This window comes from Piliocolobus tephrosceles, chromosome 1 (genome assembly GCF_002776525.5).
Source record: "Piliocolobus tephrosceles isolate RC106 chromosome 1, ASM277652v3, whole genome shotgun sequence".
In the NCBI taxonomy this organism is placed as follows: Eukaryota; Metazoa; Chordata; class Mammalia; order Primates; family Cercopithecidae; genus Piliocolobus; species Piliocolobus tephrosceles.
In genome coordinates this window covers 129603959-129627157 of record NC_045434.1, presented here as the reverse complement: position 1 = coordinate 129627157, position 23199 = coordinate 129603959, and the positions used below count along the sequence as shown (strand labels likewise).

At 41.1% G+C, this 23199-nt stretch overlaps 1 protein-coding gene and 1 pseudogene across 1 annotated transcript in view; both read left to right on the top strand.

The window, feature by feature from the left end:
- Positions 1-14769, top strand: part of EPHX4 (epoxide hydrolase 4) — a 49573-nt gene extending 34804 nt beyond the window's left edge. Inside the window, exon 7 of the mRNA XM_023231073.2 lies at positions 14286-14769. Within this exon, the coding sequence (XP_023086841.1) occupies positions 14286-14517 (232 nt within the window). The 3' untranslated portion in view covers positions 14518-14769. The remainder of the gene's footprint in view (positions 1-14285) is intronic.
- A 2869-nt stretch (positions 14770-17638) lies between these two features.
- On the top strand, positions 17639-18984 carry LOC111555163 (annotated as a pseudogene).
- The last annotated feature ends 4215 nt before the right edge of the window (positions 18985-23199 follow it).

Below are 23199 nucleotides of genomic sequence, written 5' to 3'. Positions count from 1 at the left end.
GACCGGGATGGAGTACTGTGGCCGGATCTCAGCTCACTGCAAGCTCCATCTCCCGGGTTCACGCCATTCTCCTGCCTCAGCCTCCCGAGTAGCTGGGACTACAGGCGCCCGCCACCTCGCCCGGCTAGTTTTTGTATTTTTAGTAGAGACGGGGTTTCACCGTGTTAGCCAGGATGGTCTCGATCTCCTGACCTCGTGATCCGCCCGTCTCGGCCTCCCAAAGTGCTGGGATTACAGGCTTGAGCCACCGCGCCCGGCCGAGAATGGCACATTTTCAAACAAGTCTTTTTTTATATTAAGGAAAAAAGATTTAAAATCTTAATTTTGGATAGGAGACAAGAATGACAGTTTTCAAACATGTTCTCAATTTATCTTTTTTTTTTTTTTTTTTTTTTTGAGACGGAGTCTTGCTCTGTCGCCCAGGCTAGAGTGCAGTGGCCGGATCTCAGCTCACCGCAACCTCTGCCTCCTGGGTTCACGCCATTCTCCTGCCTCAGCCTCCCGAGTGGCTGGGACCACAGGCGCCCACCACCTCGCCCGGCTAATTTTTTGTATTTTTAGTAGAGACGGGGTTTCACCGTGTTAGCCAGGAGGGTCTCGATCTCCTGACCTCGTGATCCGCCCGTCTCGGCCTCCCAAAGTGCTGGGATTACAGGCTTGAGCCACCGCGCCCGGCCCCCAATTTATCTTTTTATAGTACTTGCTTTGAGTTGTAGAACAGTACGTTGTAAATATCTATAAGGAAAGAGGGAAAATATTCTCATCTTTCTGAGATTCTTTTACTAATAGTTGTTTATTAGGAGGACTTGCATTCCCAAGAGTAGTCACTGAAATCCTTTTAATTAGCAGAGAGAGAGAGAGAGAGAGAGAATGAGAACGAGCAGGCCTATAAACTTCAAAACAGTTTTATCAAGGCAAAAGATGGATTTTTAAACTAGCTGGTTGCACGTTAAATCTCGTTGAGGGAAAGGTTCATTAGACCTCTAGAAGCTCACTGACCCCCCACCCCAAGTAATTCTTTATATAGATAAGCAAAGTTGAGTATATCATTAAAAACAGGGCTATATAATGCACCTTAAGACTACAAATAAGGTATAGTACTTTATAGTCAGGCATGAAAATAGCCCTCATTTATTAACCTAAGCCTCCTTGGGACTATATCCTCATCCAAAGACTTGCCAAAATTTGGACCTGAGGAACCAGGATGAACTGGGAATAAGACTAGCTATGGGACCTGTACTGCAAAAAGATAATTCTAAACATATAACAAAGCATCAGATAATAAAGCAAAATGTAACAGACTTACAAGAAAAAATGGACAAATCCATAATTACTATAGGAGATTTAAACCCACCTCTCTCTGAAGTTGATCAATCAAGCAGAAACAAATTAACAAGGATATAGAAGATTTCAACAACTCTATTAATATCTTTGATCTGTACAACTCTGCACCTAACAATCAGAAAAATACACATTCTTTTCTTTTCTTTTCTTTTTTAAATAGTGGTGAGGTGTCACTATGTTGCCTAGGCTGGTCTCCAAATCCTGGTCTTAAGTGATCCTCCCGCCTCCACCTCCCAAAGTGCTGGGATGCCACTGTACCCAGCCTATTCAATAATGTAAAGAATATTTATGAAGATTGATTACATACTGGACTACAAAGCAAAATCTTAACCAATACCAAAAAATATTACGTAGATTATTTTCTCTGAACACATTACAGTAGAAATCAATAACAATAGCAACAAACTTTTAGAAAACTTCATATATTCAGAAATTTGACTTCTGAATAACTATGGGTAAAAAATCTATGAAATTAGTAAAAACTTAGAAAAAATGATATTTCAAAACATGAGGAATAGTTAAAACAATACTTAGGAAGAAATATATAGCTTTAAAGATTATATTAGAAAATATTGAGAATCAGTGACATAAGAGTTCAACTTAAGAAGTTAGAAAAAGAACATGTAAACAAAAATAAATTAGAAGACAAACAATTTAAATTACATATATAAAGCAAAAATTAGTACAATAGAAAACAAAGACACAATAGAGAGAAGTGGCAAAACCAAAAGCCGATTATTTGAAGACTACTAAGATAGATAAGCTATTGGCAAGAATGGTTAAGAAAAAACAGAAGGCACAAATAAAGTTAGGAACCAGAAAGCAGTAAATAAACATAACTATTAATACAAATATTACAGATATTAAGGTATAAATGTTTAAGTTAACAAATTTTAGAACTTTGACAAAACGGACAATTTTTAAGAAAAACATAACTTATCCAAAACTACTCATGAAGAATTCAAAAACATGAAAAGACTTACAGCTAACCAATATAAATTTAAAGCGTATCTATAGTAACACACATAGATATACAAATACACAGCTATACATAGAAGCCTAGATGGTTTTACAGGTAAGTTTGTTTTTTTTGAGATGGAGTCTTGCTCTGTCATCCAGGCTGGAGTGCAGTGGCACAATCTCGGCTCACTGTAACCTCCGCCTCCTGGGTTCAAGTGATTCTCCTGCCTCAGCCTCCAGAGTAACTTAGATTACAGTCTTGTGCCACTGTGTCCGGCTAATTTTTGTATTTTTAATACAGACGGGGTTTCACCATGTTGGCCAGGCTGATCTCGAACTCCTGACCTCAGGTGATCCACCCACCTCAGCCTCCCAAAGTGTTGGGATTACAAGTGTGAGCCACCACACCCAGCCTACAGGTAAGTTTTACCACAGAAAATCCCACTGTTAAATACTCTTTCAGATATTATAAAAGGAAGATATATTTCAGCTCATCTTATGAGGCTAATATAACTTTCATATCAAAACAAGGATTGAGTAAGACAGGCAAATTATAGGTCAATTTAGATTATAAACATAGATCCACACATTCAAAATAAAATATCAAACTGAATTCAGTATGCATTTAAAAATTAAACCAAGGACGAGTTAGCATTAAAAATTCATTAATGGCCGGGCGCGGTGGCTCAAGCCTGTAATCCCAGCACTTTGGGAGGCCGAGACGGGCGGATCACGAGGTCAGGAGATCGAGACCATCCTGGCTAACACGGTGAAACCCCGTCTCTACTAAAAATACAAAAAATTAGCCGAGCGAGGTGGCGGGCGCCTGTGGTCCCAGCTACTCGGGAGGCTGAGGCAGGAGAATGGCGTGAACCCGGGAGGCGGAGGTTGCAGTGAGCTGAGATCCAGCCATCGTTAATTAGGCTGGGCGCAGTGGCTCATGCCTGTAATCCCAGCATTTTGGAAGGCCAAGTCAGGCGGATCACCTGACATCGAGAGTTCGATACCAGTCTGACCAACATGGAGAAACCCTATTTATCTACTAAAAATACAAAATTGGCTGGGCATGGTGGTACATGCCTGTAATCCCAGCTGCTCCGGAGGCTGAGGCAGAAGAATCACTTGAAGCTGGGAGGTGGAGGTTGCGGTGAGCCAAGATCGTGCCAATGCACTCCAGCCTGGGGAACAAGAGCGAAACTCCCTCTTAAAAAAAAAAAAAAAAAAAAAATCCACTAATTTAATTATGACATTAACAGATTAAAAGGGAAAATATGACTGTCTTGTTTTTCTAAGACCAGCCGAGCGGGCGCAAAAGAACCAGCGGGTAGGCAAGTGTAACAGCAAAACTGCTGGTTTATTTTAGTAACCTAAGGTGTGCGGGAGAAGTCTGTCGGCCTCCGGCAAAGGAGGCCGGCAGAGTCCCCCCGCGGTGGGGCTCTCGGACGGACTTCCCACAGTCCCGACATCCCGACAGGAGTGGGGCTGCAAGAAGGCCGCCAGGGCTGTGAGAAGGCCGCGCGGCTCAATGGCGGAGAGCGGCTTTTCTAGGAGTGGGAAGGCAATAGGTGGGGAATGGGCGTGTCAGGGGCATTCCGCAGGTGCGACCAGGTAAATCTTGGTCTCTTCAGATTGACGTCACCTGGCGCATGCCCAGTTGGTCTGCACCCTCCCTGGGCGCCGGCTGCATTTTCGCGCGCGCGGGAAGAGTTGGGGGTGGGGATGAAGAACCCGGAAGTGCACCATCTTGCCTCGGTTCGTCCAAACAGTCCAACCTTTTATTGATAATAGTGATAAAGGGGCGCCGTGGTCTGTCTGGCTACTTCCTGCTGTTAAGGGGCGTCGTTAAGGTCAGGGCCCATGGTTGGTATTTGGACGCACGGATGAAAAATAAAATAAGGCACAGTATTAGTATAGGAATGAGGAATGGAAGCATTTGTTGGAATATGGGCAAAACCCAGAAGGATAGTCCTGGCAAGGTTGGGGAGTATGAGATAGTTAAGAAAATTTAGTAAGTTTGAGGCGAGTGGGGGAAAGCCAAACTGATTTCCACTGATTGCTTTCGGTAGGGGCCCTTTTTAGTTGGGAATGAGGAATGAGTGCGCAAAGTACTTGTTGGCCAGGCAGCAATTAAGGATTGGAGTTTTTCGTGGAGTGGATGGCTTTCCACTTACTCCTACTACAGAGATATTGGATGGAAGGCTAGGTCCAGAGAAGGACGGCAAAACAGAATAGGTAGCCTCGCTGTTGATTAAAAAAGTAATTGTCTTACCCGCTACCAGGAGAGTTACCCGCGGCTCGGCGAGGGTGATGGGGGTCCCCGAGTCTCGGCACCTTCAGTTGTCATCATCCAGATGTAGGAGCTGGAAGGAGCTCCCAGGATCCTGGGAAAGGGGGTCACGTAGAGGCGCGGCACCTGTTCTCAGGGTGGGGCAATCAGACTTCCAGTTTCCTCCCTGCTGGCAAGCAGGGCAGGGGGTTGCTGGTGGACGAGGGTTAGGACATTCACTGGCCTAATGTCCTGATGCCTTGCACTTATAGCAAGGCCGCGTTGGGACTCGGGGACCTTGCGGACACCTGTTGGCATAGTGTCCTGCCTTGCCGCACTTATAGCAGGCAGGCTCCTTTTGTAGCTTTGGAGTCTGAGGAGTATGTGCTCTCTGGCCTGGGGTTACGACTGGGCTGTAAAGCCGCTGCTAGGAGCTGTAACTTCTGTTCAAGGCGAGCCTGCCGTCTCCTCTCTGGAGCTATAGACCTTAAAGGCTAATTTAACCAGGTCTTGTATTGGTGTCTGAGGACCATCCTCTACCTTTTGAAGTTTTACGAATGTCAGGAGCTGATTGAGAAATGAAATAAGACGCCAAAATGGTGGCCCCTGTTGGGGAGGCCGGATCTAACCGGGTATACTGGGTTAGAACTTCAGTCAGTTTAGGGTAGAGGTTAGGATAACCTGGAGGTCATGCCAAGTTAAGTCATAGGCCTGACAAAGGTGTCTAAATTCCTTTATGTATATGGTAGGATTAGCTGAGAAATCACCTAAACGCTTCTCAATTTTGGAAAGATCGGCCAATGAAAAAGGGACATGTACTCTGACTACCCCGTCCGCCCCAGCCACCTCTCGCAAAGGCGCTAACACTGTAGGAGGGTGTGGGGCAGGAATAGGGGACTCAAGACAGCCAGTTGGGGGCCCCGAAGGAGGCACGGGACTGAGTGGATTACTAGTAGATAAGGAGGAGGAAGAAGGAGTCTGGATGGGGGGAGGAGGAGGAGTCTGGGCAGGAAGGGAGGGGGTGGGGAGAGCGGGGAGAGAAGGAGTATAGGGACGAGAGCCTAAGGCCTAAAAGCCTTGTATGTAAATTTCGGACCACTTGCCTAGCCGCTGGCAGAAATTGCTGAGGTCGATCACGCCACAGTGGAAAGGAAAATTAACCGCTTCCTCCTAAGGTCTTGTTCAAGCTGTAAGGTTTTTAAATTGGCTAGGAGGCACCCTAAGGGGGTGCTCTTTGGAAATTTGGACTGGGGGTTTCCCATTTGTTTCCTCTTTACCGACACACAATGGACACAATGGAAATGGAAGTGGATCTCTGCCTGGCTTCAAAGCCTCCTTTGGAACCAGCAGAGACAGACTGGAGGCTCTTGAAGCCAAAGTGGAGGGTACCTTCAGGCGGACGTCTCCGTCCTGCAAGGCTCTCCGAAGCCACGTGGTGGCTTCCAAGCCACTTGGTGGCTCAAAATGGACCTCGGACCTGCGCAGGATTTTGGCCGAGGGACACAATGGACACAATGGAAATGGAAGTGGATCTCTGCCTGGCTTCAAAGCGTCCTTTGGAACCAGCAGAGACAGAGTGGAGGCTCATGGTGCCAAAGTGGAGATTACCTTCAGGCGGACGTCTCCGTCCTGCAAGGCTCTCCCAAGCCACTTGGTGGCTCAAAATGGACCTTGGACCCGTGCAGGATTTCTGGCCGAGGGAGGTAAAGAGGAGACAAGGGCACTTACCCCAGAGAGGCCATGAGAGTGAGGGAAGCGGGTCTCAGGTCCTGGTCCGTCTGCGGTGTGGAAGCAGGAGGAGGTTCCTCAATCCTTAGAGGCCTGAGGAGGGGTCTCCTCCCGGGTTCGGCACCATCTGTCTTGTTTTTCTAAGACCACCAGAGTGAGCAAAAGAACCAGCAAGTAGGCAAAGGTCAAGCACAAAACTGCAAGTTTATTTTAGTACCCCAAGGTGTGGAGAAGAAGTCTGTCGGCCTCCGGCAAAGAAGGCCGGCAGAGTTCCCCTCCCCCACGCTCTCGGACGGAGTTCCGACAGTTCCTACAGCAACAAGAAACTGGGAAGTCCGCGTGGCTTAATGGAGGAGAGCCGCTTTTCTAGGAGTGGGAAGGCAATAGGTGGGGAATGGGCGTGTCAGGGGCATTCCGCAGGTGCGACCAGGTAAATCTTGGTCTCTTCAGATTGACGTCACCTGGCGCATGCCCAGTTGGTCTGCACCCTCCCTGGGTGCCGGCTGCATTTTCGCGCGCGGGAAGAGTTGGGGGTGGGGATGAAGAACCTGGAAGTGCACCATCTTGCCTCGGTTCGTCCAAACAATGACCAGCTAAATCAATTAAGAAAAAGCGTTTAATAAAATTTAATGCACATTCATGCAACAATTCTTAGTAATCTAGAAATAGAGGAGAAAGGAGTGGACCTCAGATAGGTGGGATAAGCCTGCATCTGCTGAAGGGATATTTCTGGGAAACAGACCTTTGCTTTACTCAATTGTTCCAGAAAAAAAATAATAATAATAAAACATTGAGGGTGTTTTCCACTGATTGTTTGCACCTGAAGAGCTGGCAGGCATAGAAGATTCTTCAGGAGTTGGGGCCAGGGATATACAAAACCTCTATTAAAATGGTAAAATACTTGCTTTGTATTACAAAGTAAGTAATACATTTGTAGTGCTCTCCACAGTTGTATTTCCATGGGAAACTTTGGAGGGCCTGGAAAGTTCTACTGGTATCTGAGAGAGTAATATATTATCTCCTACTTTATGAACCATCTTTGTAAGTTTCTGTTTCCTTTGTCATTAAACTTGATATTTTCTGTGTCAGCTGGTGCCTTTCTGTTAATCATATTACGGTTCCATTACCACAACAATGAAGAAGGGAACTTTGTCTACCAAAAACCTAAACATCATTTTGTGATGAAACACTAAAAGCATTTCTTTCAAAAATAAAGAATAAAGATAAATTCGAGGGGCCAGATGCAGTGGCTCACGCCTGGAACCCCAGCACTTTGGTAGGCCAAGGTGGGTGGATCGCATGAGGCCAGCAGTTAAGACCAGCCTGGCCAACATAGCGAAACCCAGTCTCTACTAAAAATACAAAAAATTACCTGGGTGTGGTGGTGGGCGCCTGTAATCCCAGCTATTCTGGAGGTTGAGGCATGAGAATTGCTTGAACCCAGGAGGCGGAGGTTGCAGTGAGCCCAGATCCGTCATTGCACTCCAGCCTTGGCAACAGAGCGAGACCCTTTCTCAAAAAAAATTAATACATAAATAAACTTGACTACTATAACTGCTTCTGTTCACCACTGTATTATGTCTTAGCCAGCATATAAGATAAGGGGCAAAAAGTGAGAATCGGGGAAGGAAGAAATAATAATTCATAGACAATGTGTTTATATATCTAGAAAAACCAGGAGAATCTACAGAAAAATTATCAAAATTAAACAGCTCAGCAGAGTTGATACATAAAAGTTCAAGATACAAAATTATAGTCACACAAACCAACAACCATTATAAAACACATATTTCTTAAACAGATGCACCTGCAAACGCAACAAAAAATTCTAAGGCATATAGGAATGACTCTAACAAAAGATGACCTTTACGCATTATCAAAATTTATTCTAAGACATTAAATAATATGGGCTTAGAACAGTGACTATTTACCAACCAGTAGAGAAGTTTTTTGTTTTTTGTTTTTTTTGAGACAGGGTCTCACTTTGTTGTTGCCCAGACTGGAGTGCAGTGGCATGATCACAGTTCACTCCAGCTTCGAACTCCTGGCCTTAAAGGACGCCATCTCAAAGTGTTGGGATAACAGGTATAAGCCACCCTGCCCCGCTGAGAAGTATTTTAATAATTTCACAATTGATACAGACTTGCTGGTATAAACTACTGAAAACCAGCTCTGGTTTATCATGTTCATTAGTGGGAAACTACAGTATCATAAAGTTCTTGGGGCCAGGTACAGTGACTCATGCCTGTAATCCCAGCACTTTGGGAGGCTGAAGTGGGAGGATTGCGTGAAGCCAGGAGTTAGAGACCAGCCTGCAACACAATGAGACCATTGTATCTACAAAAAAATTTTTTTTTTTTTTAATTAGCCAGGTGTTGTGGCATGCCTCTGCAGTCCCGGCTACTCAGGGGGTTCAAGTGGAAGGATCACTTGAGCCCAGGAATTCAAGGCTGCAGTGAGCTATGATGCTGCCAGTGCACTCTAGCCTGTCTCAAAAAAAAAAAAAAAAAAAATAGTTTTTAAATTAATAATTAAAAATAAAAAATAGTTACTGGATTCTCCCCAAATTATTCTATGAACTTAATGCAACTTCAGTGAAAACCATAAGAAAGTTTTTAAATGAAACTTGACAAGCTGATTTTAATATTTATATGGGAGAGCACAGGACCAAGAATGACCAAGATCATTTTAAAGAAAAGAATAGGTAGCCGGGGGCAGTGGCTCACGCCTGTAATCCCAGCACTTTGGGAAGCCAAGGTGGGTGGATCACATGAGGCCAGGAGTTCAAGACCAGCCTGGCCAACATGGCAAAACCCCATCTCTATTACAAAAAATTAGCTGGACTTGGTGGTGCACGCCTGTAATCCCAACTACTTGGATGGCTGAGGAACGAGAATCACTTGAGGTTGCAGTGAGCCGAGATGATGCCACTGCACTCTAGCCTAGGTGACAGAGTGAGATACTGTCTCAAAAAAAAAGAAGAATAGGTGGGTGAATAGCTCTATTGGATATCAAGATTTATAATAAAGCTATAAAATAAATAGAATATGGTGTTCACTCTGGGATGAACAAATTGATGAAACAGACAAGAAAGCCCCAAAACAGAACCACATATGGGGGAACTTGATATGACAGAGATAGCATTTTAAACCAGTGTTGAAGATTCAATAAATTTTGTTGGACTAATTGGATATGCATATAGAATAAAATTAAATTAGGTCCCTATGTTTTATTTTACCAAACAAAAAATAAGCTTCAGGCATTGGGTATTCATGGACATAAAGATGGGCACAATAGACAATGGGACTCCAAAATGGTGGAGGGAGGGAGGGCAGCAAGGGTTGGAAAACTTCCTGTTGGGAACTATGTTAATTATTTGGATGACAGGATCAATGGAAGCCCAAAGCATCATACAATATACCCATGTAACAAACCACACGTGTACCCCCTGAATCTAAAATAGTGGAATAAAATAAAATAAAGCTTTAGGGAAATAAAAACCCATCTGCGATAATAAAACTTTAAAATGTCTAGAAAATAAAACTTTCTTTCTTTTTTTTTTTTTTTTTTGAGACGGAGTCTCGCTCTGTCGCCCAGGCTGGAGTGCAGTGGCCGGATCTCAGCTCACTGCAAGCTCCGCCTCCCGGGTTTACGCCATTCTCCTGCCTCAGCCTCCCGAGTAGCTGGAACTACAGGCGCCCGCCACCTCGCCCGGCTAGTTTTTTGTATTTTTTAGTAGAGATGGGGTTTCACCGTGTTAGCCAGGATGGTCTTGATCTCCTGACCTCGTGATCCGCCCGTCTCGGCCTCCCAAAGTGCTGGGATTACAGGCTTGAGCCACCGCGCCCGGCGAAAATAAAACTTTCATGACCTCATGTGGGAAGGATTTCTTAAATAAAGCACAACTAGCTCTCAAATTGTGAAGACTGATACATTTGACTACATTAATATTTAAAAATATCTATATGTCAAAAGATATAAAATGATGAGCAACCTTAGGTGGGTAGAAGTTATTTGCAATACACAATTAATTTTGAATTAATATCTAGAGTATAATAAAGAATACCTCCAAATCAATACAAAAAACAGTAGCTCAATCAAAAAATGGATAAAGGATATGAGAAAGCAATTCACAGAAAAGGAATCTAACAGCCAATAAACACATGAAAGATGCTGAACCCTAATGGTAGCCAGGTATAGAACATAGGTGTTACTGCTTGTAAGAGAGAGATGAAATAACTGGCAAAAACAAGATAGAATTTATTTCTCTCACAAGTAAAAGTCTAGGCTGGTGCGGTTTTGCTCTGTGAAATCATCACAGTTATGTTATTCTTTGGTCAGAAGCCTTGGTGCTTTCTGTTTTGTTGTTCTGTTATACATAGGGTGTTGCCCTTGTCTGTGTGGTCCGTGGTGGCTTACCACCACATCTGCATTTGTCAATGGGAAGTGGGAAGGGTCAGAGAGGGCATGCTGGGCACACATTACATCCTCACCTAGCAACAGGAAGTTTAGGAATTCTGGATGACCAATTGTCCTGCTAAAAATTGGATTTTTAAAAACACTATAGTGGAAGGGAAGAAGTTTTGTGGAGCAGTATCTGGTACATCAGGTAAGTGAAAATGTTTTACACTCATTTGATTGGAAAAAATTAACCAATTGAGAACATGTTGGCAGTGAAGTAGAGCAAAGAGAATTTTTACATGCTGCTTGTGGAAAATACAATCAGTTTGAAAAACAATTTGACAATATCAAGTAAGGTTGAGGATGTGTATACTCTGAAAAGCAGTTCTATTTCTGGGGATGTACTGTAAGGAAACTGTTGTACATGTGCATAAGTGGATGTGTACAAGAATGAATTTGGTTATTATTTGAATTATCAAAATGGACATTTTAAAATGTCTTTTAACAGAAGAATGGATCAATTGCAGTATAATCATATGATGGAATTCTATATAGGAATGAAAATGAGTGAAGTAGAACTTCATGTATCATTGATGCAGGGCAGGCAAACCCCAAAATTGGAGCTTTGCCTGGAAAGGTTCTTGGCTTTGCCCAGGAAGATTCAAGGGCAAGCTGGTGGTGTTAGACAGCAACTTTTATTGAAACAGCAGTGTACAGCAACAGCAGAGGTACTGCTCCTTACAGAGAAGGTCTAACCTATAGGTAATGTGCCCACAGTAGCAGCTCAGGGGCAGTTCTGCATTCATCTTTGTACCCACTTTTAATCACATGCAAGTTAAGGGACATGTAATTTCTAATTTTCTAACTTCTAAATTTCTAGAAAAGGGGTGGTAACTTCTGGGTGTTGCCACAGCAATGGTAAAGTGTCATGGCACTGGTGGGCATGTCATATAGAGAAGTACTTTTGGTGCCTCTTACCAGTTTCAGCCAGTCTTCAATCTGGTCCAGAGTTGAGTCCCACCTCCTACCTCATCATCGTCAATGAATAAATCTTAAAAATATATTAAGGCACAAAAACAAGTTGTAGAAGGATATATGGAGTATGATACCATTTATATATTAAATGCATCCAAAACACCTTTATATATTTGTATAAATGCATGTACTACTGTTGGGTAGGGGGAATCTGACAAATAGCACCTCTTTTTGCTGCCCAGTGTTTGAGCCAGTTGAGAAATCAAATGAGTCAGCAGATAAAAACCAAAATATCATCTTAATTACTGATTACTTTATTTCATATGTAACATATTTAATGTGAAATTTAGTAGTTTGAAACCTCAGGACCAGAGAATATGCTTTTCTTCTGTTTTCTGGAAACTCCTCTCTTTTTTCTCTATTTCAATTTAGTGAAGAGTTTATATTTCTCTTTGCTCTTTGACTAATAGTCCTTTAAAACTCCGCTTACACGGGAGGCTGAGGCAGGAGAATGGCGTAAACCCGGGAGGCGGAGCTTGCAGTGAGCTGAGATCCGGCCACTGCACTCCAGCCTGGGTGACAGAGCGAGACTCCGTCTCAACAACAACAACAAAAAACTCCACTTACTTTACTAATTCAATTGTTCTGTGCACCGATATTGCTAAACCATGCAGATAACTGTTAGAAAATGGTTTGGTTTTGAATATTATTGTGCTGTAGAATGTAAGTGGCTTTAAAGTTTGCATTCTTTCTTTCTTTTTTTTTTTTTTTTTTTTTAAGATGGAGTTTGCTCTGTTCCCCAGACTGGAGTGCAATGGTGCGATCTCAGCTCACAGCAACCTCTGCCTCCTGGGTTCAAGCAATTCTCCTGCCTCAGCCTCCCGAGTAGTTGGGATTACAGGTGTTAGCCACCACATATGGCTAATTTTTGTATTTTTAATAGAGACGGGGTTTTGCCATGTTGGCCAGGCTGGTCTTGAACTCCTGACCTCAGGTGATCTGCCCACCTTGGCCTCCCTAAGTGCTGGGGTGTGTGAGCCACCGTGCCCGGCTCTAAAGTTTGAATTCTAACCCATGAGTTAGTAAGTGTAGAATACATTTTTCTATCAATTTACCCATTTACAAAGAACTTAATTTTTAGGAGCATTACAACCAAATGTTGGCCACTTGTGTGGTATCAGAAGTTAAGTCCATGGTGGGCATGTGTAATATCCTGCTGTCAACTCTGAATTGCCACAAATCAGGCTTTTTTATTTACTAGTAAAAATGTGACTCAGTGATAAACAGTTAGATGTTCATTTTCATTCTTAATCAATAGGAGTATAATTAATACCATCAACTTTTCTGAAAAACAGTAACAGAAGATGTCAAAAGCTTCAAAAATATTTGTTCCCTTTAGCTCAGGAATTCTACTTCTAGGCTGTAGTCCAAAGGGATTATCAGAAATGCCAAGAAAAATCTGGGCATAAAATGCTTATTATAGCAAAATTTAAAACAAGGAGAAATACCACAAAACCTAAATATTCAATTATAGGGGAATAGTCAACTCGTTTATGAGTTATGCCATAAACTAGTATCTTTAACAATTATTTTTGAAAAATGTTATGAAATTAGAAAATTCTTGATATCATTTAATGTGAAATTTGCATACATGTACTGTGTATAAATTGTCTATATTGCATTATATTTATAGTATGATTTCAAGAATATGCATAGAAAATGCCAAAATATTGCCCTTTTGATAATGGAATTATAAATGATTTTATTTTTGTTCTTTATACTTTTCTGTACTTAAGAAAATATAGGCCAGGTGTGCTGGCTCATGCCTGTAATCCCAGCACTTTGGGAGGCCAAGATGGGAGGCTCACTTGAAGCCAGGAGTTTGAGACCAGCCTGGTCAACATAGCAAGACCCCATCTCAAATTAATTTTAAAAACATACATATACACAACAAAATCTTAGTTTTAAAAAATAATCTTCTTGCAAAATATAGTATCATGTAATATTAAAGCTCAGTCCGAATGTATTTTTTAAGTTTTCAGTTCCAATTTTCACATAAAATGCATCAGATTATCTAAGAACAATTTAAAAATAAAGCTAAACAGTAACATATAAATAGTTTAAATCTCTCTTTCATTACACCATTCAGAAATTCTGGTATCCTTTTAAAACAAATTACTCCTCATAGTGATGAATTTCCTATTTAACTTACAGCTTGCATCATACATTTTACTAGCCTCATCCAATTTAAATTTTATTGGACCTTTTCTTAAATAGCCTTTTAAATATTTTATAGTAAATGTTGATTACTTAATGCATTGTTTTTCAATCACTTTTTCATTATCACTTTCCTAAGGAACCTTTTTAGACATTTTTTTCCCTAATCACCCCCACCCTGTGAAATTTTAGTATCTGCTTATGTACTGTATGTATATCCATGCTTTATATATGCAAAGGGTAAGATTTTTTTCACCCTCCCAAGAACACAATTTTCACCCTTCTAGAAGCAAGATTGCCCCCTTCGAGAATGAATGGCCTAATGGGGCAGTGTAGGAAAATGTCATTTTAACTTTGACAGTGAATCTCAAGCCCATGTATTTTGTTTTTATAGCTGCCTGCCTCTCAAACATCACATGGTGACCACTCCAACACTACTACTGTGGGGAGAGAATGACGCATTCATGGAGGTTGAGATGGCTGAAGTAACAAAGATTTATGTTAAAAACTATTTCAGGCTAACTATTTTGTCAGAAGCCAGTCATTGGCTTCAGCAAGACCAACCTGACATAGTGAACAAATTGATATGGACATTTCTAAAAGAAGAAACAAGAAAAAAAGATTGACTTTTCTTTATCTTCTATGAAGGGTCTGTAATGAAATCTCTAAGTAATTTTAAAAAATTGTTCATCAACTTCTTTATGTTTTATTAGGAAAAAAACTGTTTTAATGTGCTTTATCATAAATAAATATCCTGACAAAATGGTATTGAAAAAAATCTGAGATCGTGTTAACATGTAATACAATGTTGATTTTCTTCTGGTGTATTTTGCACAGACAAGCATCTGCCTTAAAATATATACCCTTGTACAAAAAGGAAGTTTGGAGTAAGTGGCTCCGTTTTGGTTTCTTGCTTTTTTTCACTCTGTAAACATATGGTGCCTTTTACAAATGTATATTAAAGATTAGCTGTGCTATATTGTAAGGCAAACCTGCAATGATATAAATTTTCATTCTATTGTTCAAAAGTTCTTTTTACTACTTTTAACCATTAAAGTTATATTATCAAATCTCTTTTGGATTTATAATATATCTATTAGTTTGAAGGCGAATATAACTAAATGAATATGCATTTTTAAAATGGGCCATATACTATTTATACTGGGAACATTAAACCATTTTTTAAAGCTGACATCTTGACTGAGCGTGGTGGCTCAGCACTCTGGGAAACCAAGGCGGGAGAATTGCTTAAGGCCAGGAGTTTGAGACCAGCCTGGTCAACATGGTGAAATCTCGACTCTACCAAAAATAAATAAAAAAAAAAAGTAGGCAGGCGTAGAGGTGCACACCTGAAGTCCCAGCTACTCATGAGGCTAAGGTGAGAAGATAGCTTGTGTCCAGGAGCTCGAGGTTGCAGTGAACCATGATTGGGCCATTGCACTCCAGCCTGGGCAATGGAGTGAGACCCTGTTGAAACAGAAAGGGAAAGGGAGAGGGAAAAGGAAGGAAAGGACCCTTTTACTCCATTCAATGCAAGAAGAATTGAATACTACATGTCTTGTGTGCACTAGAATCTAAGCTCCACAGTGCAGGATTTTTTTGTTGTTTTGTTAACTGATACCCAACTCTAGACTAAGGGCCTGGCATATTGTAGGCACTCAAATATTTGCTTAATGAATAAATAATATATGTGGCACACTGCTAGGGACTGGGGGTGGGGGAGAAATATAAAAGAAAGATAAGGTGGTAACATAGAACTTTCCCATAAGAAGCCTTAAGGGCCGGGTGCAGTGGCTCACGCTTCTAATTCCAGCACTTTGGGAGGCTGAGGTGGGTGGATCACCTGAGGTCAGGAGTTCGAGACCAGCCTGGCCAACATGGTGAAACCTCATCTCTACCAAAAACACAAAAATGAGCCAGGGATGGTGGCAAATGTCTGTAATCCCAGCTGCTCGGGAGGCTGAGGCAGGAGAATTGCTTGAACCTAGGAGGCGGAGGTTGCAGTGAGCTAAGATCGCGCCACTGCATTCCAGCCTGGGCACGAGCAAGAGTCTGTCCAAAAAAAAAAAAAAGAGAGAGAGAGGCATACATAGAATGCAGTTAAATTAAACAGGGTTCAAAAGTAGAAATGAACATTATAAGTAAGAGTTGGAAAAGAGTTACAGAATAGAGAACAATACCAACTCAAGGGACTACTACTCATTCTCTTGGGTTGTTCTCCTTTAACATGGGAGGCAACCAGTAACACTGCCAAATTCCATCACGTAACAGATAAGCTCTAAATTGGTGAAAGGATTGCTTCCCACATAAAGCATCGTTCTGATCATGACAGAACAAAGGAGAATGTCCCTAAGAATTCTCATTATTTTATCATAGCAACTTGTATTTACAACAAAAGTCCAATTTTCTATATAACAGCTTCATAACAACATGCAAGGTAGGTATCACCGACTTATAAATAGTAAAAATGTGATTTAACGTGTAACTTTGCCAACGTCCATAGTGTAAGTGCTGGAGCTAAGATCTGACCTAGAGCCATCTGGTGGTAAAGCCCACAATCCCACTTACATCAGATACTGTTTAGCAGACTTTGGTATCCATGCCACTCTTCCTGTTTTAGCAGCAATCTGGTGTTTCAATAGATGGATACATCGCTCAGGAATCTACAATTTGATTTTTAATTTTGGGAGGGAAAAGGAATTCAAGTTAGCAATTAGTAAACATCGGAATATTCTATAGAACATTGTCAGAGTTGCAAATGCCACAAGGTATAGAAAAAAGCCTGGCTCATACCAACTTGGTGCTTCCCTCTTGATCCCTCTGGAAGGGCAGCAACAAGGGAAAGAATGGGACGTGTTGACACAGTAAAGTAATCCTGATTTATTTTAATAAAAACCTGTTACTGACAAAAGCGATTTTAAGATTTGTTGTTGTTGCTGCTTCTGTCAATTTAGGAAGCTGACAAGTTCATGTGGACTAATATTAAGAATTTTATCAATCAAACGTTCCATGGACAATTCTGGCCTATTACAATGAATGTACTCTAATTTTCAATGGATATGAAAAAGTACTTGTAACAGATATAAAGCTTCAAGGGTGCCATCAGTTAAACCTCTTATGATAAACAGTTATTACTATCTCTAGAAATCTATTTGTAGGGCAAGTAAATGAATTTGACTTACTAGCTGCCAAAGCAGCTCACAGTAAATAAAAACAGGTAATGGCACCTAGATTAAAAGTTGTAATTTTTAATAATATTCATCTATTTGAATTAATATATCCCTAATAGTACATAATAGATGCCTAATTTAACATCAGAAATTGCTATGTGAAAATAATTTATTAAGCATATGTCAAAAGCAAGATATTTGCAAAAAAAGAAAAAAAGATTGTGCTGTTGATATGATTTGAATTCTCCTGTTACATCATTTACCAGCTTTGATTTTTCTGATTTTAAAGGTAATGCAGCATTTTCTATTAACCTACAATTGCCTCTAAGAGTTCTAATTATGTGCAAACGGAAAAAGCAATTGAATGTGGGGAAGGGGTGCATGCCAAAGGCTGACCCCAAATCCAGGCTACACACAGCCTGAGTCTGCTAAGTCGGTTTCATGACTCTGCAGTCCACAGACTCTGAGTTGGAGGCGAAGGAGTCTGGGATCACGCAGGAGATAATCAAATCCTTGTACCCTCAGTTGACATGCTTCTGTGCATGGTGCTGGACCTGCATCATCCTCGTGGGTACGAATGTCCTGCATGGTCTTCCTCTTCCTCTGGCCAGTGGCCATGCTTTCCACCTTTGGCTATCCTGCTCAAATCCTACAACCCTGCCAAGAGTTGGAAAAAAAACCTGGTGAAACCAGTACTCAAGCTCATGGTGCAGGTGACTTTCTTTTTAGCAGGGTTCCTGGCTAAAGTGAAAGGGAAAAAGGCAACCCAAGACAAAGCCCCTATCTTCATTACAGCACCACACTCCACTTTCTTTGACTCAATCCCCTGTGTGATAGCAGGGTTCCCCTCAGTGCTGTCTGCAAGTCAAAATGTGCAGATCCCATTGACTGGGAAATTCCTACTGTCAACACAGCTGGTGCTTGTGATCCGAGAAGACCCCAATTCCAGGAAGAATACTAAGGATGAAATCCTGAAGTGAGTGACATTTGGAAAGAAGTGGCCACAGATTCTGATTTTCCTAGAAGGTGTGTGCACCAATGGTTCCCGTCTAGTCACTATTAAACTAGGGGCCTTCTGTCCAGGTGTTCCTGTGTAGCCAGTGCTGCTCAGGTCCCCAAACACCCTGGACATGGCAATCTGGACCTGGCAGGGATTTACAGGCTTCCTCCAGGCATGTATATTGATCCTCAGTCAACCCTTCACCAGGGTAGAAGTTGCGTTTATGCCTGTTTATATCCGAAATGAAAGACCCCCATCCTTTTTGCCAATACAGTACGCATCAACATGGCAAATGCTCTGGGGTGCCTGGGACAGAGCACACTTATGAAGACTGCAGACTGATGATCTCCGCAGGTAACCTTCAACTACCCATAGAAGCTGGTTTGGTAGAATTTACAAAAATTAGCCAGAAGTCGAAGTTAGATAGGGATAACATTCATCAGCATTTGGATGAATATGCTGCAATTGCAGTTGCCTCAAAAGGAGGGAAGATAGGAATTGAATTTTCAAGTTATTTAAAACTCCCAATTTCAGAGCCCTTGAGACAACTTTTTGCCCTCTTTGGCAGGAATAATGATGGCAGCATAGACTTCAGAGAGTATGTAATAAGTCTGACTGTCCTATGCAATCCTGCCAACATTGTAAAGAGTCTGCAAATGTCCTTTAAGCTTTTTGATCTCGATGCGGATGGCTTAATAACAGAACAGGAGTTCGCTGCTATACTTCAGGCAGCTTTTGGAGTGCCAGATCTTGATGTTTCCAGGCTCTTTCAGGAAATAGCTGGACAGAAATCAGTGTACATTTCATATGAGAAATTTAAGAAATTTGCCCTGAAGCATCCAGCATATCCCAAGTTATTTAATTCACACCTAGACCTACAGGCAGCCCAAATATATTCATTATCCCAAAAAGTACAGTTTTAATCACTGTATTCAAATGTTACAGGTTAGCCCCAAAAATAGTGAAAGTATCTTCTGGTAGAAATGATGATTGCAGTAAAAATTACTCTTTGAGGAAAAACTCAATAGTTTACACTCTAAGAGGCATAGGCAATTATGATATTTAAAATATGCTTGAGGAATATTTCAGTTAGATTTTATGGTATCTATTTTTCTTCTTTCTTAAGATAGTGTTTGTTTTAATGTGACCTAAATGTAGAAGAATAAGTGATCTAGTCATAAATCTTGTTCACCCAGCAGGGTTCTAGTTAGTGCCTTTATTGTCTTTAATGCTAAAATAAGGCCAGAGGAACATTAAAGCCTATCACCTCTCCCTCACTGTTGCAGAAGAAATATCACATTAAGAGCTATACTGGGGCAGGCACGGTGGCTCACGCCTATAATCCCAGCACTTTGGGAGGCTGAGGTGGAAGAATCGCTTGAGACCAGGAGTTTGAGACCAGTCCGGGCAACATGGCAAAACCCCGTCTCTAAAAAAAATACAAAATTAGCCTAGTGTGGTGGTATGTGCCTGTAGTCCCAGCTACTCAGGAGGCTGAGATAGGAGGATCACTTGAGCCAGATGTTGCAGTGAGCGGATATTGTGCCCCTGTATCAGCTTGAGCGACAGAGATCGCATCTCAAAAAAAAAAAAAAAAAAAAGCTACACTGACAGTAAATAAAAACATTAAATTACCATTTGCATTTCCTCCAAAAAAAGGAAAGAGCTATATAAATACATCTTTAGTCATTCAAAAAGTAGCCTCAATTTTCTTATTTTTCTTATTTTTCTTATTTATTATTATTATTTTTTGAAGCAGAGTTTCGTTCTTATTGCCCAGGCTGGAGTGCAATGGTGCAATCTTGGCTCACTGCAACCTCTGCCTCCTGGGTTCAAGCGATTCTCCTGCCTCAGCCTCCCGATATGCCTGGGATTACAGGCATGAGCCACCACACCCGGCTAATTTTGTATTTTTAGTAGAGACGGGGTTTCTCAATATTGGTCAGGTTGGTCTCAAACTCCCGACATCAGGTGATCCGCCCTCCTCGGCCTCCCAAAGTGCTGGGATTACAGGCACGAACCACCATGCCTGGCCTAATTTTCTTATTTTTCAAGATAAAATAAATATTAGGAAGATATAGTATTGGGAACACATTTGCAACACTTATATATGGTATGCCTGTCCCCTGCTTGCCTTTTTAAAATATAAAAGTGATTATTTAGAATGAGAAATCACAACAGATTACAATTTCTGGAAAGCTGAAAAAATATGATAAACATAGGTCATAAATATAGGAATTTTGACAAATTTCATTTTGTATGACTTTAATCAAAACATAAAAAATTGTGTTTATAATTAACATGTTCTGCACTACTGAGAATATTCCTTTTATTCCAATAAGGCATCAATGAGAATTGAAGTCTCTACTTATTTACACATTTATTTCCAATACCTGTCGATATGTGACATCTTCACATAGTGATGTGACCCTTGGGCCCTACCCCTTCATGTCACCATGCAGGATGAATCAGCAAAGTATTCCTGGAAACCATTCCTATACCAGGACAGGGAGCAACAACCTATCTAGACATAGAAGTGAATGTGAACTGATAAACATACCCTACCAGTCCTACTCACGGAATCCCCTACTTAGTTTCACTGTGACTGAATCTTAAAAATGCTTGTAGCTACTCAGTAGCACCAGATATGAGGCAACATTTGACCAAAGTTTGCCAACTTTACAAAAACATAACCAAGTAAACACACTTTTAGGGATGCTACTAGAACCCTAGAAGGGGCCTGTGGAAGTGGGGCGCCTAGAGCTTTAACTTTGTCAGTTTCCTGATACTTTCAGAAAGTAGAAAGAAAGAAGAGAAGAATGGGAGAAAGGTAAGGAGATGAGGAAGCAAAAGACAAGAAAAAAAATCAAATATTATTTTGAGATAATTTCCATGCAGTTCTGCCCTGAAAAAAAAAAAAAAAAGGATTTGGATCAGTGATTTTTCATAATCCCCATCCAGTGCAATATTTCCATGATAATAAATGCATATATATATATAGAATTCAGTATAATGATTTGTTTAAATGTACTGAAAATTTTTCATTTAAATAACAGCTTTCACTTAAAAGTAGTTATCAAGCAATATCTTTATTCAAACAGTGGTAGTGCTACCTAAACATGTGTAGAACTCTTTTAAGGTTGTTTCTCATTAGATAGTGAGCTATACAAAAAAGCAGCGTCTTTATTATACTCTCTACATTTTAACCTCAAATGTTTAGCTGGGCATGGTAGTGTATGCCCATAGTCCCAGCTACTCAGGAGGCTCAGGTGGGAGGATTGCTTGAGCTAAAGAGGCACAGGTTGCAACAAGCTGAGATCACGCCACTGCACTCTAGCCTGGCAACAAAGCAAGACTCTCTCAGAAAAAAAAAAAAAAAAAAGGTTTAACATAGCTTTGTTTAAATCCTCTTTAACACTTAACACTTAAATTTTTTTATTTTAAAATAAATACAGATACAGAAAACTGTATCAGGGAAATGTATAGCTAATAATAATAATTTTATGTTATAAATATCTGTATTTCATATTCTAAATATAATCTGTTTTAAGATTAATATTCTTGGCCGGGTGCGGTGGTTCAAGCCTGTAATCCCAGCACTTTGGGAGGCCGAGGTGGGCGGATCACAAGGTCAGGAGTTCAAGACCAGCCTGGCCAATATGGTGAAACCCTGTCTCTACTAAAAATACAAAAATTAGCCGGGCGTGATGGCGGGCACCTGTAGTCCCATCTACCTGGGAGGCTGAGGCAGGAGAATCACTTGAACCTGGGAGGCAGAGGTTGCATTGAGCCAAGATTCTGCCACTGCATTCCAGCCTGGGCGACAGAGGGAGACTCTGTCTCAAAAAAAAAAAAAAAGGTGAATACTCTTGCAACCAACACTCACATTGAGAAATGAAACTTGTCCAGCCACCTTATAAGCTCTTCCATACCCCTGTCATAATTACAAACTCCCTCTTCCTCTCAAAATTAAGCTCCTTTCCTGACTTGGATAGCTTCACTTCCTGTATTTCTTTACTTTTTAATCATCTAAATCTGCGTATTTTGATACCGTGATGCTTCATTTTGTGTGTCAACTTGGCTAGTCCATGGTACTCGGATATTTGGTCACAGATTACTGAAGATGTTTCTGTGAAGAGATTGTTTACATGAGATTAACATTTAAATCAGTAGACTATGAGTAAAGCTGACTGCCCTTCATAATGTAGGTGGGCCTCATCCAGTCAGTTAAGGCCTTAATAGAAAAAGACTGACCTACCCTGAAGAGGGTAGAATTCTGCCAGCAAACTGCCTGTAGACTTCATGTGCAATTCTTCCCTGGGTCTCCAGCCTGCAGGCCTCCCTGCAGATTTGGGGGTTGCCAAGCCTTTACAATTGTGTGAGCCAGTTCCTTAAGTCCTGCCCCTACCCCCCCCACACATATATGTATGTATATATATGTGTATACACACACATACACACACAGAGTTCTCCAGAGAAACAGAACCAATTGGGTGTATATATATACATCCAGAGAAACAGAAAACTCTAATAATAGATGTTATTCCTAGACCCTATAGTTTATTCATGCCAATTTTAGACATTGGATGTTTTTCCCCCCTACATTGTAGCCCATGAAAGATATTTTTTAGACCTTTTAAAATCTACAGATTTCCCCTCCATCTCTTTATTTTGCTTATACTTTTTCTATTGCAGAACCTGGGCTGTTCGATCTGTGGAATTTCCCATAGTCTGCATTCTGCCAACTGCATATTTATGGTACAAATCAGCATATCCTTCTGCCCTTTGTATTTTCTGCTGATTGGAATCCAGAGGCTTGATCAAATTCAGGTTTGATTCATTTGGCAAGATCATACATGTAGTGTGTTTTTCATCAGAAAGCATATATTGCCTGGTTTTCTTTTTGTGATTTTTGCAGCTATTGCTGCTCATCACTTAGATCATTGAGGGTTGTAATATGGTGCTATTCGGATTCTGTAATCGCTTTTCTTTTTCAAATGGCTTTTCCAAATGGCCTATTCTTAAATATGATGGCAGGAAGAAATCAAAATCACAACTTCCCTGTACATGAAGACCTTCAGTGCTCACCATCACTATCACCTTTGTAAACCCACCACATCCACTGGAGCTAGTAAAAC